Here is a 16440-nt window from a genome sequence, read left to right as displayed (position 1 = left end):
GATTGTATGTATTCTCATTCTCAGGCAAGTACATAGCTGCCAAATACACCACAAAGTAAGCGGTGGCGATGTGCAAGATCCTGTCCACCAAAGCGTTGAATTCAAGATCGTCCATGTCCCTCTTTTCGGTTTTTCTGTTGGGAGACATGTTATAAAAAGACACGGGTGGGGCGGGGCTTTCTACCATCTGCGAGCAAGGGGTGCTAGTTACAGGGGGCACTCACAACAAGCATAGGGCAACCTAGGCTGCGGTTTTTACACCGGTGGCTAGAATATACTTTCAATTTCGACAAACAATTTCGCCAGTCTCTTACATTGCATGCCTAATCATATCATACTCAATAGCCAATGCCAAACATGTTGCATAGCCTAGACAAGACCGTGGCTTGTATGCAATACAAGTCACACACAGACAGATGTGGCGAAGGTTTAGATCTACCAGGATGTGCCCAATAATATAAAAGCTGGATAAATCATAATGCAACACGAATAATAAGCGCTATGCTTATGCGAATGATGAGTGATGACATCTTATGAGCGCTGTACTGTGGAAATTAATAGGGCTATATCCACTATAGCCAATGTTGTCTGATATTCCCCACCTCTTCTTGTCGGCCAGGAAAACAGACTAACTGTCGTGGTTATCGCTGAAAGAAGTCTAGAAATGACATTTGTGTTAATCTTATATATCCCTTTAAGTAAAAACTCCTGCAGCCGCTCTCCGTTTATATAGGTTAATCTGAAAAGCTGACAGATCTCTACATGGTGGTGGCAAGTAGTCTAAAACAAAACAGGAAAAACATGCACTCTAATGAAATACTGTAGTGTAAATTATTTTAATTGCTGACCTCGTCCTATAATGTAGCTTATGGATTTCTCCCCATTCTTGGCCTTTTAGCTGACGTCTGGATGTGGCATTGCACGTTAAGTCTGCCTTCAACATATATCCCTATCAGTCTACATAGTGTTTGTAAATAACAGATTTCTCAGCGAACAGACTACAGAATAAAATATATTAGTGTACATGTTGGATCAGAAAATCTTTAAACCGAGACATTTAGAATGCACTGACACCAAGAGGAAGTGTTGGAAGACAGCTTGACCCCTGGCACCCATGTCGTCATTTCCCTGAGCTGTCGCTGCACGAAGCCGGAGAGGGAAAGAAAGAGCTAGAGGGAGGGAGGAAAGAAGAGAGGGAGAGAGGGAGTAGAGCCTAGAGACGTAATTCTCGTCCCCACGGTTTGGCGCCAATCTGGCGAAAAAAGTAAACATCGATATACGTGAAAGTCGCGAGTGGATTTACTTGTGATCCACTGGTTATTTGTGCCTTTGTTAGCTACCTAGCTAGCATCTAGCTAGCATTGTTATCAATCTCCACAACAAGCCCCTCTCACACATTGATTTACAGCAAGCTGGCCAAGATCTAAAGAAAATAACTAACGGTAGACAATTTCTTCAAGGTGGTCGTTTAATACTTCAATATGGGGGTGAGTCGCTTCTCTGTCCATCTGTTGTTTGACTTAAGGCTGGTTAAGGTAGATGGATGAGTAATAGCAGCGATTCGAACAAAGACCGTGCGTAGAGAAGCATGATCCCTGAAAAGTCACTGTGATGGAGAGAAAGTGGGGTGTCCTTACCAATGTCGAAAGGTAGTTGCAGTGGAAATATTTAGACACTTACATACGCAACAGCATTGTCCTACTTGGTTCTTACATGAGGATGCCTTGCTAACTTTGCTCAAGGAGGTTTTACTCTCCCCCTTAAAATAACTTTGTGCTTATGAGTCGAATTTTGGTTTTGTTGTCAGGTAGAAATCGATGAAGATGATGAAAGGTTTGCAATTAAAACAAGCTAGCCCATCGTGGTTTGCCAAGATGTTACAATTCAGCCGTTCAGTGTTATCTTTGCTTGTAGAGAATTTCACGAATGCGTATTTCTTGTTTGTGGAGGAACTACGTTAACTTGGCTAGCAAGCCAAACTTCCGTGCATTAGTAAAGGAAGCAGTGGCTGCAATGTGCCTTGTTTTTCTTAACCGTAGGGAAACCGTCAAGCTATTGGAAGCTTAAGTAGTTATTAGTGAAAATGTCCAAACATCAATTATAACTACAAACACCGTCTCAAGAAAGAAAGTGGTCACATGCGTCACTACGTTAGTCACTTAAAAAGTTTGCCCATTACTTGCACGTGCGTTTGCCCGGCCATGACTGATTCCAGCCTACTTTATTGTTATTGCACTTTTATGAAACTCTTTCATTCTCCAATCATTTCCCCTCCTCTTTTTCCTTGTGATGACTATAATAGTTGTTTTTTTAGAGGTTTTTTTTCTTCGTCTGTTTAGCAATTAGTAGTAGCTCTGTTAAGCTCACGAGTGTATACTCATTGTTTCTCTTGCCATGCAAGTAGATACTGTGTTGTTGTCCAATATGAATTTAGCAATCATCTGCATTACCGTCCCCTTGTAGAATGTTGTCCTGAAAAAAACTTGTAACTGGGTGGACCGGCAAACACTTAAGCCCTTTGCTATGTCTAGCATCTCTTCATTAGTCCTTGACCCTTCCTCCTTCATTTCCACAGAGAAAGTCCAACCGAGCGAAGGAGAAGAAGCAGAAACGCCTCGAGGAGAGGGCAGCCATGGATGCAGTGTGTGCTAAAGTAGAGGCAGCCAACAAGGTGTGTGTGTGTGTGTGTGTGTGTGAGAGAGAGACTGGCATGAACCAACAGAGTATCTGCAGTGGGAGTGAAGCTGAAATAGAATAGAACAAGTAAAGAAAAAGTGTTTACTACTCTGTAGTTATTATTATTTTATTTTTTTTCAGCTTGATGATCCACTTTCTGCATTACCGGTGTTCAAGAAGTTTGACAGAAATGGGTATGTGTGAACCTTGACCAGAAAGGATCTCTGCATAACAATGATACCGTGTCTGACTTTTAAGACGGTGTCACGGTGTCACTGACTTCAAATCATTCTTTGTTCTGTACACCCCATAGGTTGAATTTGCAGATCGAATGTAAGCGGGTGTCTGCTCTCCCTCCCCTCACAGTGGAGTGGGCCTATGAGCTGACAAGAGCCAACATGCAGACACTGTAAGCACACATGGAATGAGTGGGGGAAATTGAGAGAATGAATGGGTGGATGAATTCTGGGGAGTGGTATAGGGGTATTTCCCAAAACTAGTTTATTTCTTAGCCTTGGTAAAGTTTACTTGCGGTTCAAGTTGGCAGTATAGCAAAATATATGAAGTCTTTATCCTTTTGTTTGTGGCATATTTATTGGTCACATGTTTGGTCCTGCACACTGTTGGAAATGAGGGTCTGCCACTATGTTTGGATTGTTCTAGAACATGTTTTAGAAATAAAAGATTCAAAGCATTTTGAGTTAAATGAAAGTGAATAGATTCATTTGGTATTGGATTAGAAAACACTGTCCCTCAGATAAGAGCATTTCACAAACTGTCAGTGATTTAATGCCCTGCACTCTCCTGCTGTGTTGATGCTGCCCAGCTATGAGCAGAGTGAGTGGGGCTGGAAGGAGAGAGAGAAGAGGGAGGAGATGAAGGATGAGAGAGCATGGTACCTTCTGGTTTGTGATGCGGACTCAGCCCCCATGGCCTTCTCTCACTTCCGGTTTGATGTGGAGTGTGGGGAAGAGGTGCTGTACTGGTGAGTATATATGCATTATCTTCTGTGTTGTTCCAATGGAAGATGATGTCAGCATTAAATCTAAGATGAAAACTCCTAAAATGAATCAGCTGACGAGACTATTGACTTGCTTTATATTCAAGGTCCCACCATTTTGTTCTGAGTTTGGTCAGTGACGTGATATTATATTAATGGATTTTTAAAACATTTTTTACAGCTATGAGATCCAGCTGGAAACAAGAGTACGGAGGAAAGGGCTTGGCAAATTTTTAGTTCAGATCCTACAACTCATCGCCAACAGGTACACAATCAGGACTATACCTTGAACAGTTGCTGAGTCCGAAATATTTAGAGTTTTGTATCTTATGTCAGAGAGTGTGTGCCAAAACATACTGATTATGAGAATGCAGAACACAATTCTAAAAGAAGTCTTACTCTCCCTCAGCACACAGATGAAGAAAGTGATGCTGACAGTCTTCAAACACAACCACGGGGCATACCAGTTCTTCCGAGAAGCCTTACAGTGAGCCATTCCACATCTCTCTCATGACCTGCACTATCTGCTATGCATAGGAGCTCACTATCATTTTACATGGTTTGATTTTAGACATGTTCTGAGAGTTTGAAAACACGTTATGCACTGTTGTTGGGCCTTTAGATGCCACAGAAAACAATGTTGGCAATCAGTCAAAAAGAAATAATCTTAACAGAGAATGAGTGCATAATACTCCATCAAATCGCAGAAGATATGCATTTTGCAACGCAGTTCTCCAGCGGCATATTTGAATGCTTGCTCTCCCGTAGGAATCCCCAATATTTGTCTCCATTCTTGTCGCAAACTAGACACATGGTGGCAGATGGGCAATAAAACCAAAAGAAAATAGGTTTTGAGGATTTGTTATGCAGCACACAAACCTGGTGCCGACCACACAGAAGGAGAATGGGCTGTCATTAGCTTTGCCATCTTCGAATAAACCTCCCCTAATAGCGTGGATAAAGGATGGGCCTTCACATGTACAACAGGCCTCTGTAGGCGCTCTCCAGTTATCTCCAATTATTCCTCTTGGGGCTTTAATAGGGACGTAGCTAGACAGATTTGACAGAAGTTGTGCCCATATCAGCATGAAGATGTCAGTTGTGAGAAGGAGTGTCCTGCAGTCGCATCATGTTGTGCAAAATTCCTGTTAGTTTTGTGTCTCAGGAAGCAAGCTAACGCTATGTGTGTAGCAAAAAAAGAATCGACTAACCAACCCAGGGAAATGAAAGGAAACATGTGTGCACATTCACATGCTTGAACCAGTGCTTACCGTTGGGCTGTTGCGACATTTTGGAGCTTGTGAGAACCTGTACATTACCTGTCAGTTTAGTCTAGAGGCAGTAATGGAGAGAGAGTTCCCATAGAAACATGGAATGCCCTTTAGGGACATACTTATGACTGTATCCTGTTTTGCAGCCCTTTTGTGTTCTATTGTGTTTGAAGTGAAAGCACTTGACACGTTCCATTTCCATTTTCCTCAAACCAAAATGAATGCATCTGTGATGAGCATAGAGCCACTGTTTAAAAGGTCCAGTAATTGGCAGACGCTTTTATCCAAAGCGACTTACATAGGCATCCTGCAGTGGCCAGGAATTTAACTTGAGTCACCTGCTCAGAGCCGTGTGGCAACGCTAACCACATCAACACCATGATCGCCATTTACATGTGTGATGTTGGCTACTCATCCTCAACCCAAAATGAAGGCATTAGTGATGAGTATAGAGCCACCATTTACACGTTGATGTTGGCTTCGCTTTCTCCTAATCTTTTTTTTCTTTTTTTCTTTCAATCAGGTTTGAGATCGATGACACTTCGCCTAGTGTGTCTGGTTGCTGTGGAGACGACTGTTCCTATGAGATTCTCAGTCGGCGGACAAAACATGGCGAGGCCTCGGGACACGCGCACGGAGGCGGCCACTGTGGCGGCTGCTGCCATTAGTTACGGTGTTTTGTTTGGTCACTCAGATACACACTGCTTCTTCATTACGCATCCTAACCAAGAGACACCATTGCACCCACCCCGTTCGAACGCCCTCCTTCCAAAACATATCTCCAAAGTGGTCTTTTTCCTTCCTAATGCAGCCATTTTTACCCTCACAAATATTGCGCTTTAGCTTTGGTTTTAAACACTCTTTTGGTACAACTTTGCAAAAAAAAAAAAAAAAACCTTCAATATTATAGTCCATATATTCTGTAGGTCTGCTAGAGTATTAGCAGGAAATTAGACCTACTGTGGCAGTTTAGTTCAATATTTCTCTCCTCAGGAAACAGCATGGTGACTTCAATTCTAAATTGAACCCTGAACAAATGTAGTCAAGAAAGCTGACGAGTGTGATCGTGGGTCTGTGTTGTCAGTGCTCTGCCACACTGGGTTTCATAGCTGCTTCTCTGTGAAGTTCCTTCAGGGTCTATATATATATATACAAACAGGTTATTTAAGTAGGTAACCTTAAGTTTTACTTGAGTTTGAGTATAACAAGACTCATGGTAAATAGTGAGTACATTCGCTTACTCTACATGGTAAACTGCTAAGACACGCAAACGGTCTCAGGTCACTGAAATCAAACTCAAATCCTATAAATGTTTTATAAACAGGTGTTTTTGGGGAGAGGTGTGTTGATGTTTCAACATTTTGATGAAGTGGTTGAGATGTGGCATGGGAGCAAAGGTCATTTAGTTTAGGTGTGTACATTTTCTATTTTACTTTCACATGCTTTTATTGTTTTATGTTCAAATGTCTTCCCGTGTTTGCCATATTCATTCTATTTGCCTTCTCAGAAAAACTACTTAATCTTTGGAGAAAGACGTAAAATTAAAAGGTGAGGAGAAATGAAATGAGTCTTGTGTGTTGATGTTGGTACAGAAAGGGACTAGTCATTTTGATTTCTTACGTGTTATATTTTAATGTTGCAAATAAAGATAATTTCCTTGATTTTAATGATTTCTATGTTAAATCTGAAGGATTCATCATGAAATCTTAAATATCAGTCATATCATCATAGGATCTTAAATATCAGCCTTCAGCAGAGTGAACATCGCATGTCACAGGGTATCAGGTTAACGTCATGCCAATGCGTTTCAAATGTAAGTAGTCTGGCTTATGTGTGTACATTGACTGATAACCTGGGAATGTGTCTGTGCCACTCTGACTTCCTTTCCAACATGTCCACAGGACTGAAACCGTGAATAATGGAGAAATTATAATGTTAAGATTAAAGATGTAATCAAAACAGTCATTTGCGTTGGTATAGGATTTGCATTTGCATTGAATAGGAATTAAAATACTCACAACTGAGACCTGATGTGGCTTTCAAACTCTGGTGAAATGGGCACTGTTAGAATTTTGAAGGACATTTCAACTTCACGAGGTTAGCCTGTGGTAAAGTCCTTACCACTGCCCTTTATAGAAACCTTTGGGACGTACACTGACGCATAAAAATAAACCAACACCAGTTTTCTTCAAAATGTAAGGTTTCTGAATGTTAAAGGCATTTACAGCAAATGAGCTTTACCAGGCGGTATAAATGCATGACGCAAACAACACATAATAATGCATTAAAGACACCAGGCAACATTTTCTTATGTTGGTATTAGATGATAAATGAAGTGCACCACTGCCTGTAGTCTCTAAAATTGTCTAAAAATTCAACTGAACATTAAGCACTGCCACATTCCTGGCCATTTTGTGTTTATTGGGGACTATAGTCATATGATATTACCAGAATTACAAAATGTGAAACCAATGTTTATAGCTTGGGAATTATCCATAGATAGCACTGCATTTTTTCAAGGCTTGGAATCAACTTCATTGCAGAGCAAATCAGTCAGAATAGAGTGAGTGAACACGGTCTGAAGACAGCCTGCTCCCAAATAGCCTGACTATAGCCACATCTCTAGATAGATGGAATGAGAGAATTTGGTGAGCTTGCCAGTCTTGTCCTTTGGCCCTGCAAGCAGTGGGGAGTGGCTTAGATGACGACAAAGCCAACATGCTTTTATTTAAATTACAAAAACATCCATATGGATGCTGAATCTGTTTAATGATAAGTTCCATGTACAGAACACAAAATGGCAGTGGTACAAAGTTCCCAGTTTGGGAAATTTGATTTGTTGTAGCCTCTCTCATTGTGGTGTTTGTGTGTGATCTACAAGGTGACTTTTCAGTTGATGCAATGGGTATTATTGCTCATTAGTTATGTTGACGACTGAATTTGAATTCAGTGAAAGTTCTAGAGACAATAGTCAGTAGGCCTACAACCAAAGTGCATTGATGGCACTTGGCAGAAGTTTACATTAGAAGGGTTAAATACATTTCTCACCATGATTGCAAAGCCGGCTACCAGATTTTAGATTTGAGAACATTTGAGTTTGGAGTTTATAGTTTTCTCCCTATTGAGTGGATCAGAGAATCAAAATTCTGACGTGTAAATGCACAATAGCTCTGACTTTTCTGCACAAAAGTTCTGACCTTCAGAAAAATCCACGTTAGACAATAATGATAGCTCGTTAGGTTCAGCATGACAAGATACTGATATTGTGAAATATGACTTCTCGGCACTGACCGCATTTACATTAAGTGGAAGTTCCACTTAATGTAAGAACTGTGGAACCACTGTGGAACCTATATAGGCAGCCCGAACTGTAGTAGGGAATACTACGTTTGCTGCACCAGTATAGCGGAAGTTGTTGGTAGCCAGAATGTTTGTAACTTAATGCTATTTAAATTAATGACTTTTAGCTAGCTTGTTTGTCAGTCTTAAACGATTGCTGGAGCATCAGCGATATCACAGAATAAATGGAAAATATGGTTGACAGGCGCTGTTTTATTTAAGTTTCCCCATACAGGTAAGATAATAAGATTGACACCAATGCAATAGCCTACTACGTTTTTTTTTGGCCAGTGTCACAGCTGGTTATCTGCAATTAGAAACCTGGCTAATTGATTTTCCTGGCCAGTTAAGCTAGTTGGTTAACACGCAATTGCATGTCTGATTTGAATATTCTGTTAGGTTGGAATGCTTTGAAGATGAGGATGAAGCTGAAGCTGAAGACCGTGTTTGTGTTTTACTTCATGGTCTCTTTGCTGGGGCTCGTGTATGCCTTGATGCAGCTAGGTAAGGCAGGACAGTCTTACCCAAGCCAACCCGCGATGTGATAACATACCATTATACTGTATGATGTTTTCAATAGGAATCATTCTCATGTGTCAGGATTCTTCTGCAGCATTATTAGAATTTGCGTTACAGTACTGCCCAAATCTATTTCAGGCCAGCGCTGCGATTGCACAGAGCATGACAAGATGAAGGATAACACAATTTACCGATTGCGGGGTGAACTGCACAAACTGCAGGAAGAAGTGAAGAAATGTGACCCTACAAAACCTCCTAAGAAGCCCCATCTACCCACCATATATGTCATCACACCCACCTATGCCAGGTAACTCGTTTTTTAAATGGATGTATGAAATTGAAATGATTTCACCACTACATTTTGCATTTGATTTTTGTGTTATTGTCATCTCAGCGAAGGGTAGAGAGGGCAACATATTCCCACTGCTGTTGAAATGAGTACTAATAGATTGCAGTTCGAGAACATTTAGATATGTGAGTAAACCATCAGTTTGAAATATCAGCTAAATTTCACTTTCACTCTCTCCCTCATCATTCCCTCCTCCTATAAGGCATGTACTATTTTGTGACAAAGACCTGATGTGTGTAAATTGTCATTTATTCTTCACTATTCTGTAACAGCACCCTTAAAAGTGTTTTCTGACCTGTAAACTAAATTATATGAATGCACTGCGATGAAACAGATCAATGCTGGTATTAATATTGATAGAATTTGCATTTGTTATGAAAATTTACATTTTATTGGTTGAAAATAGCTCAACAAGCCATCTACTATTTAAAATCATCCTGAACCTTGCTGATGTCAACGTAGAGTCAACCATTTGGGACTTATCTACGTCAGGAAATACGCTATGTTAGTGTGAGTCATTTTCATTTGCTGATCAGGAGTCATTCAAAGGAGCCCCTTGCCCATTTTTCAAAATGATGCAGTAAGTTGCATTAGGTGTAGAGCTGGGGGTGAAGTTGCACAGTGACTCCGTGAAGTTACAGTGATTCTGAAGCTGGCAGTTTATCATGTCACTGTCTGCTCTTGCCAAATATTCTCCTCCGTTTCTCCTCCACCCGTCAGGTTGGTGCAGAAGGCGGAGCTGACCCGTCTCTCCCAGACGTTCCTGCACGTGCCACAGCTTCACTGGGTCGTGGTGGAGGACTCTGACAAGCCCACGGCACTGGTGCGCGACTTCCTGTCCGCGTCGGGCGTGGCCTACACACAGCTCCACACGCTCACCCCCAAGGAGAGGAAGCTGCAGGACGGCGACCCCAGCTGGCTGAAGCCGCGCGGTGCAGAGCAGAGGAACGAGGGCCTGCGCTGGCTCAGGGAGACGGCCTCGGCCACCAAGGGGCAGCAGGGAGCCGCCATGGAGACCTCAGTGGTGTACTTTGCGGACGACGACAACACGTACAGCTTGATGTTGTTTGAAGAGGTGAGCCTTGACTCTGACACTTTGTGATAGAGGTGCATGTTGTGGGTGTGTTGGTCACTAGTGTGTTTTGTTGTCGTTTGTTTTGAGGAAACCAAGTGCCAAGGGTGTGGCAGTGGTAAGATGGCTGAGTTTAATTTCCAGAATATTACAGTGCAGCAACACACTTAGTTTAAAAGTAAAATCTTTCCACTGTAATGACATTCATAGCTGTTCTCATATGTACGCCTTGCCAGACTTGCCAGACCATACATTTATTGACATTTGAAAGTGAAAATTGGAAGTAGAATTGCTTGAATAGAATTAATTATTAGGATATTTCCCATTAATGTTGATTTTGCTGAGGAGCATTTTAAGTTAAAGATAAACAGTTTGTTGGCATTCATTCCCTCATTGTGTTGTCCGTCTGTCTGTCTGTCTGTCTGTCTGTCTGTCTGTCTCTCTCTTCTCAGATGCGGAGCACCCAGCGTGTGTCAGTCTGGCCTGTGGGCTTAGTGGGTGGAATGCGCTTTGAGCGCCCGGTAGTGGACAAGGGAAAGGTCGTCCGCTTCCACACTGGCTGGCGTCCCAATCGTCCATTTCCACTTGACATGGCTGGCTTTGCGGTGTCTCTGCGCCTTGTTCTGACTAACCCGGATGCCCGCTTTGATGGCGATGCCCAGATGGGCTTCCTGGAGAGCAGCTTCTTGCAGGGACTAGTTACCATGGAGGAGCTGGAGCCCAAAGCAGATATGTGCACGAAGGTGAATCTCGTCAGCTTCTTTGTGTGTTCCAATATGCTGTTGTGGAGGGTTTAATAATGTCTATGGAGTATCTGTGCATGATTTTTATTGTGATATTATGTGAGGAAGATGGAGGATGAGGAACATTTGACCTTCCAGTGAGACTGAGATGATTTCCATGTCAGTGGTGTCAAACTGTCGTGTTTTTCGGGTTTGCTGTGTTGTACTAAAAGTGTGCTGATGTCATATTGTCAGTATGGTTACTGAATACATATTTTGTTCTTAGGTTCTGGTGTGGCATACTCGCACAGAGAAGCCAAAGATGAAGCGGGAAGACGCATTACAGAAGCAGGGGTTGGGCTCCGACCCCAAGGTGGAAGTGTAACAGGCACTCCTAGCTCTTCATGTGCCATCCAATCCTTCCCTTTCACATCAAGACATCATTGCAGACTGAAAAGAGAGGAGGAGGAGGAGGAGGAAGAAGGTCATGAGCACGCACTCAGAATGCTGGGAATGAAGTGAAAAAGAACACTGAAATATCACTCTACAAGTTTGATCATCACATGTGATTATGACAAACAGGTTACAGTGCTTAGTAAGCCCTGTAGTTACAAAACGATTGAGAAAATGTCACTAATGGAGAAACATTCCCCAGAAACCCATATTTGTGGTTCTGGAAATTGGAATCCAGGAACAATTTTTCCTTTTTAAATTGCTATTTAGGTTCCGTGTAGATAATGCAGGGCTGCGTCATGGAGACCAACCCTAGTCCTCTCACTGCTAGTGGGCTAAATACTGTCGAATGCAAAAGAATAATGGTTCATGAGCTATTTATTACCAAAAATATAAGTATATATTTAAGTCTGAATGTTTTGTTTTGCTTGTGAATGTATGTAGTGCGTTGCTATTATGTGTGCACGATAAAAGTAGCTGACTGTATTTTGTAGGTATGTGAATAGTAAACTGGAAGTACTTTTCTTGTGTTCATCTGCACATGTTGTTTTACTATGCTGTTGGTATAGTCCAGTGATCGCAAACCTCACATTTCTCTGTACATTGATGTGTGGACATACCCCACGGAGGTTCATCTGGATGTGGGTTATCAGGAATGAGCTTGGGTTTTATAAGTGTTCTTGAAAAGGGTTGCTGAATCTGGTGCTCGGCCTCTTCGTTGAGTTACCAGACTAGAACTCCACTGGAGCCTGAGCTCAGAGGCAGTCTGGCAGTGCCAGGCTACGGGTTGGACCGTTTCTGTGTCATTTTATATCATCTTCATGTTTTTCATTTTTGCCTTAAAATAGTAATGTGTACAGTATAATGTTTTTATTTTGTGAAACACCTGGGCATAACTCTAAATACATTTTTGCTTGAACAAAATGTATCCGAGTCTTTTTTTTTTTTTTTTTTTTTTTTTTAAATCTTTCACAGCCATTTTATATACGTATTTTATAAACATATATATATATATAGTAGTTTATATAGTAGTTTTCAGGACGACAGTCAGTCAAACAAACTGATAGTTACACATACCTTTGTACCTTTGCACTTGACTGTACTAAGCTTAGTGGGAGGTAAATTGACCAAAAGCCCCTCTTCATAGCAGGTCCCCCTACCTTTAGTGCTTTTTATTCTCTTGTATCCAAACACAATTTTGAACTGCATTATGGTGTGGATGTGTTAGAACGGTATAAATGGAACAAAGTGTAACTTGGCTGGAAAAATGATAAAAACTATGTCCTACCAAACATGTAAACACACATGGCTCATCACCTTGAAACTTCAAGCAGAAAAAGTATTGTACATTGTGTATTTCAGCTACCATTCAGGATGTTTGTTGATGACAAATCACAGACATAGTCTTGACTTTGATTTTAAGTGGTTCCTGTATGGTTTGTAAAGCTCTTGTGTTCATGACAACCGTACAGAGCGCTTGGCTTATCAGAGAGGGGAGACACGACGGGTTAAGGCAGAGACTTTTATGGCTGGGTGTCGGCGCGTGTGCGTGTACACAGGAGTTAGGGTGGCAGCACGGGCTCAGGAAAGACCATAGGCACACCAGGACCAGACGACGACACATCAGGTAAGCCTTCTTCATTCTTTTACTGATTCTATCATACTTATACATACACAATTTTCCACTTATTAAATGTATTATGGAAACGTGACAGAGAGGACTAGCTGAACAAATTGAATTCAGTGTCGTCCAACAAATATTTCTGAATAAGACACCAACATCAATACATAGAGAATGTTCTCATATACTGTATGTGTGTGTATATGTATATATATATATGTATGTGTGTGTATATATATATATACATACATACATGCTATTTTTGATTTAGCTCATTATGTAACTGGGCTGTTATATGGCGCTGCTAAAGCAGTGGGTTCAATGTTTTTGAGTAATTAATTAATGATGGCAATACATGTTGGACACATACTGTTCCAGGGAATTCAACAACTTCTTTATTTTTCTGTCATTTATAAATAAAAAGGTTATCTCAGACAAGGAAGATAGCATGACTGGCAACAGATCAAAGAAGACCAAGATTTCTTCGTCCCCTTCATTCTTGGACAAGGCAGGCGGATTCTATGGACGTCTAGATGAGACAGAGGTTGATGGAGGAAAGTCAGAAACAACAAAACAAGGAATGTCACCTGGGCCGACAAAACGGGAACCTGATGTTTTTCACTTTAACGAAGGCATGATGGAGGACGATGGGACCACCACCCTGCTGAGAAGAAAACCTAGTCGATGGAGCAGACGAAGCTCCAGGAAGGTCAAAGCAGACAAAGGCTCCCCAGGGAAGAACATCCAGAGTGTGGGCACGGATTCCGATACAACCCCTGGATGTGGCACATCGTCTGAAACCCAGACCGTGGGACTCCCAGTTGTCCAGGAGCCTGAACCCACTTTAATTCACTTCTCTATTCGGGAGGAGGCCGATGACCATTCTCTCATACAGGGACACAACTGTGAGGTAGAAGTAAAAGAGAGGAAGAAAGGAAAGGAGGAGAACCGGGAAGAGAAGAACGGAGGAGAGCAGATGAAGATGGCAAAGAGAAGCACACTGAAGCTCTACCGTAAGGTGAGGTTTGGAATGAAAGTGAACGGGGTACATTGCACTGACCACAAGCGACAATAAGAAAAAAGATGGATCTAATCCTAGATGACTTTCTGTAGTGAGCTTTCTGCCTCAAAGCTATAATTCTACTTTTCAAATTGAGTTTCATTACATATTTTGCATTCTGAAAAAACGGGAAACATAACAGAAACAGTGGGCCTACACAGAACTTCACAGTCGCAACAGGATGATGTAAGTCCGATACCTTTGATATCCACTCAACCTTGAAACACGGTTTGGTTTGCTTAAGAGTTTGCCATTCGGGCAGCCTGATCCAGGAGAGCCCAGAGTAGTTACAGATTAACAGCACAGGGTTATATAATCCATTTATGGTACGGAATTTGTTGGCTGGCAAACAGGATAAAGTCCTGATGAGTCGTTGGGTTATACTTGCTTGTGCAAGTAATAATGGTTCTCTATTACCACGCAATTATATTAGGCATCATTTGAACACGTAAGTCGTGGGTTCAGAGGGCACATCAGACCTGTGGTTGTTCTCTCTGATGTCATGTCTTGTTTTACTGCCATGACTATAACACCCAGATTTGAATAATTTGATGTGAAAATTTGTATTTGGCATTTGTATATCCAGTTACAAACCAGAGTTAATATTGGAAAAACCTGCTCCTATGACACAGTAAGGCTTGCCAAGTGACTAGCCTACAAAATAAGTATTTAGGCAGTTGAACAATTGGTTCACTTGTTTATGCGTCATCTCAATTCCTCAAGATTCCTCAGTCGGTTGTCCGTAATCCATTAGCTCTAGTTTCTCACACCGCACCACACATTCCTTTCATCCCACTTTCCTCGGCCTTGTCTGTGGGCCTCAGATAAGACTGTTTACTGTGTATATATGGATAGACAGGTACAACAGGGTAGGGTAGGGTTGAGGGAACATTATGAGGTGGGGGATAAGAGTGTTATTAACTCCAGTGGCTGACCTTGAAAGGGTGTTGCCAAGCTGAAGGCTGGAACAATGATTCTTTTCAGACTACATTTCCCATGTGCTCAAGTCCTCTAAAGACTCTTACCCGTGTTGTCTAGTCTCACTGATGCTCCAATAATGACCCAAAGGGACTTCTTTGGTGCATCATTTATCACCAAGGCAAAATGTCAAACCCAAAAATGCTGTAGCAGGTTTCACCATGATTGTGCAGATTTACATGTAGGCCTGTTGATGACATTAATGTGTAAATATCATTTAAATAATAATAGTAATAGTCTAATTTAAAATAATAAAATAATAATCTAATTAACACTGATAATCTTTTCCCCTTTTTAGGCAATAGACAGGGCCTTCCGACGAGGATGGGAGACCTTCGTCACCAGTCTGTACAGTGTGTCTCTGACCCCTGTAACGTCTACACCACCATCATCATCATCATCTGGAAAAGCTAAAAAAAGCAATGGATCAGTCCTAATGGATTACAGATAGATCATCTGACCAGCTTGGACATTTAGAACACACTGTTCTGTTAGGGGTCAAGGTTCACCTTGTAAAATGTAGATACTGTGTTCTGACGTGTTCATGTAGGCTATACTAATTTGAATTGCACCATGTAAACTTAAATTGACCTAATTTTAGGAAGGTTACTAATTCTGTAACCTGAGAGTGAGGTCAAATTACCTTAAAGAGGGCATGGCAATTATGACGCAACATTTATTGTACTGGTGTGAGCCTATGTCATGTAATCATATGAACATTTCGTAGTTAAATTATAACTAGCATGTTGAAATTTTCGCAAGGTTTGATCATACTTTAGTTTATTTGTCTCACTCTATAATATTTATTGTCCAACTATTTAAAACATGTCTACATTTTGTGCTCATACTCTCACTTTTGGCCATGACATCTTGGAAAGGGCACTGCCTGGAAGAGCTGAAGGGAGAGATATTCACATGAGGACAAATTGCTACATTTGGAGAATTGTGTACGAACATTAGGTTCTAAAATATTTGTTATATATGTGTTATGGCTTTTTTTTGTCTTAAGTCACTGATATGTTGTTTATATTATTTACAATGAAGTTGCAGTCTTCAATAAAACGAACTCAAACTAAATATAGCAGACTATTTGTTTAATTTGCAACACCATTCAGTAAAGCCAATGAGATTTCTGGGTATTTGGACTAATTTTAAATGTGAGAACTTGACATTCTTATAAATCCAAGGTTATATTTCGGTCAACGTACATACAATTTTTTGCTAATCAACACCACATTAAGCACTGCATTTAGATTAAAATAACACATTTTGACAAACGAAATCTGCTATCTGTCCTGGTTTGAATTTCACTATCTCTTTAAATTACACCAAAATAGACTGTCCTGATATACTGGTCACCCCTGTAATATTTCACATCAC

At 41.1% G+C, this 16440-nt stretch overlaps 3 protein-coding genes across 3 annotated transcripts; all 3 read left to right on the top strand.

Annotated features, from left to right (window-relative positions):
* The first annotated feature begins 1069 nt into the window (after positions 1-1069).
* naa40 (N-alpha-acetyltransferase 40, NatD catalytic subunit) lies at positions 1070-6614 on the top strand. Its single transcript, XM_012822171.3, has 8 exons — positions 1070-1487; positions 2576-2671; positions 2818-2870; positions 2990-3085; positions 3503-3661; positions 3858-3941; positions 4086-4163; positions 5471-6614. The coding sequence occupies exons 1-8, from the start codon at positions 1482-1484 to the stop codon at positions 5613-5615; spliced, it is 717 nt and encodes a 238-aa protein (XP_012677625.1). The 5' UTR covers positions 1070-1481; the 3' UTR covers positions 5616-6614.
* A 1713-nt stretch (positions 6615-8327) lies between these two features.
* b3gat3 (beta-1,3-glucuronyltransferase 3 (glucuronosyltransferase I)) lies at positions 8328-12325 on the top strand. The gene is made up of 6 exons (XM_031584645.2): positions 8328-8521; positions 8686-8790; positions 8944-9112; positions 9875-10229; positions 10679-10969; positions 11235-12325. The coding sequence occupies exons 2-6, from the start codon at positions 8703-8705 to the stop codon at positions 11331-11333; spliced, it is 1002 nt and encodes a 333-aa protein (XP_031440505.1). The 5' UTR covers positions 8328-8521; positions 8686-8702; the 3' UTR covers positions 11334-12325.
* A 237-nt stretch (positions 12326-12562) lies between these two features.
* sb:cb1058 (uncharacterized protein LOC394209 homolog) lies at positions 12563-16137 on the top strand. Its single transcript, XM_012822170.3, has 3 exons — positions 12563-13028; positions 13447-14040; positions 15359-16137. Exons 2-3 carry the CDS (start codon positions 13471-13473, stop codon positions 15509-15511), a joined length of 723 nt encoding a protein of 240 aa, XP_012677624.2. The 5' UTR covers positions 12563-13028; positions 13447-13470; the 3' UTR covers positions 15512-16137.
* The last annotated feature ends 303 nt before the right edge of the window (positions 16138-16440 follow it).

This window comes from Clupea harengus, chromosome 18 (genome assembly GCF_900700415.2).
Source record: "Clupea harengus chromosome 18, Ch_v2.0.2, whole genome shotgun sequence".
NCBI lineage: Eukaryota > Metazoa > Chordata > Actinopteri > Clupeiformes > Clupeidae > Clupea > Clupea harengus.
Note: the sequence above shows the minus strand (reverse complement) of the source record. Positions and strands in the feature narration are given on the sequence as shown.

Bases quoted from the DNA above. Each gene is read 5' to 3' on its own strand.
- naa40 (XM_012822171.3), top strand. The intron at 3,086-3,502 runs GTAAGCACACAT...GATGCTGCCCAG, and splicing joins AGAGCCAACATGCAGACACT to CTATGAGCAGAGTGAGTGGG. The intron at 3,662-3,857 runs GTGAGTATATAT...CATTTTTTACAG, and splicing joins GGGGAAGAGGTGCTGTACTG to CTATGAGATCCAGCTGGAAA.
- b3gat3 (XM_031584645.2), top strand. From the start codon at position 8,703: ATGAGGATGAAGCTGAAGCTGAAGACCGTGTTTGTGTTTTACTTCATG. The intron at 8,791-8,943 runs GTAAGGCAGGAC...AATCTATTTCAG, and splicing joins GTATGCCTTGATGCAGCTAG to GCCAGCGCTGCGATTGCACA. The intron at 9,113-9,874 runs GTAACTCGTTTT...TCCACCCGTCAG, and splicing joins ATCACACCCACCTATGCCAG to GTTGGTGCAGAAGGCGGAGC.
- sb:cb1058 (XM_012822170.3), top strand. From the start codon at position 13,471: ATGACTGGCAACAGATCAAAGAAGACCAAGATTTCTTCGTCCCCTTCA. The intron at 14,041-15,358 runs GTGAGGTTTGGA...TCCCCTTTTTAG, and splicing joins CACTGAAGCTCTACCGTAAG to GCAATAGACAGGGCCTTCCG.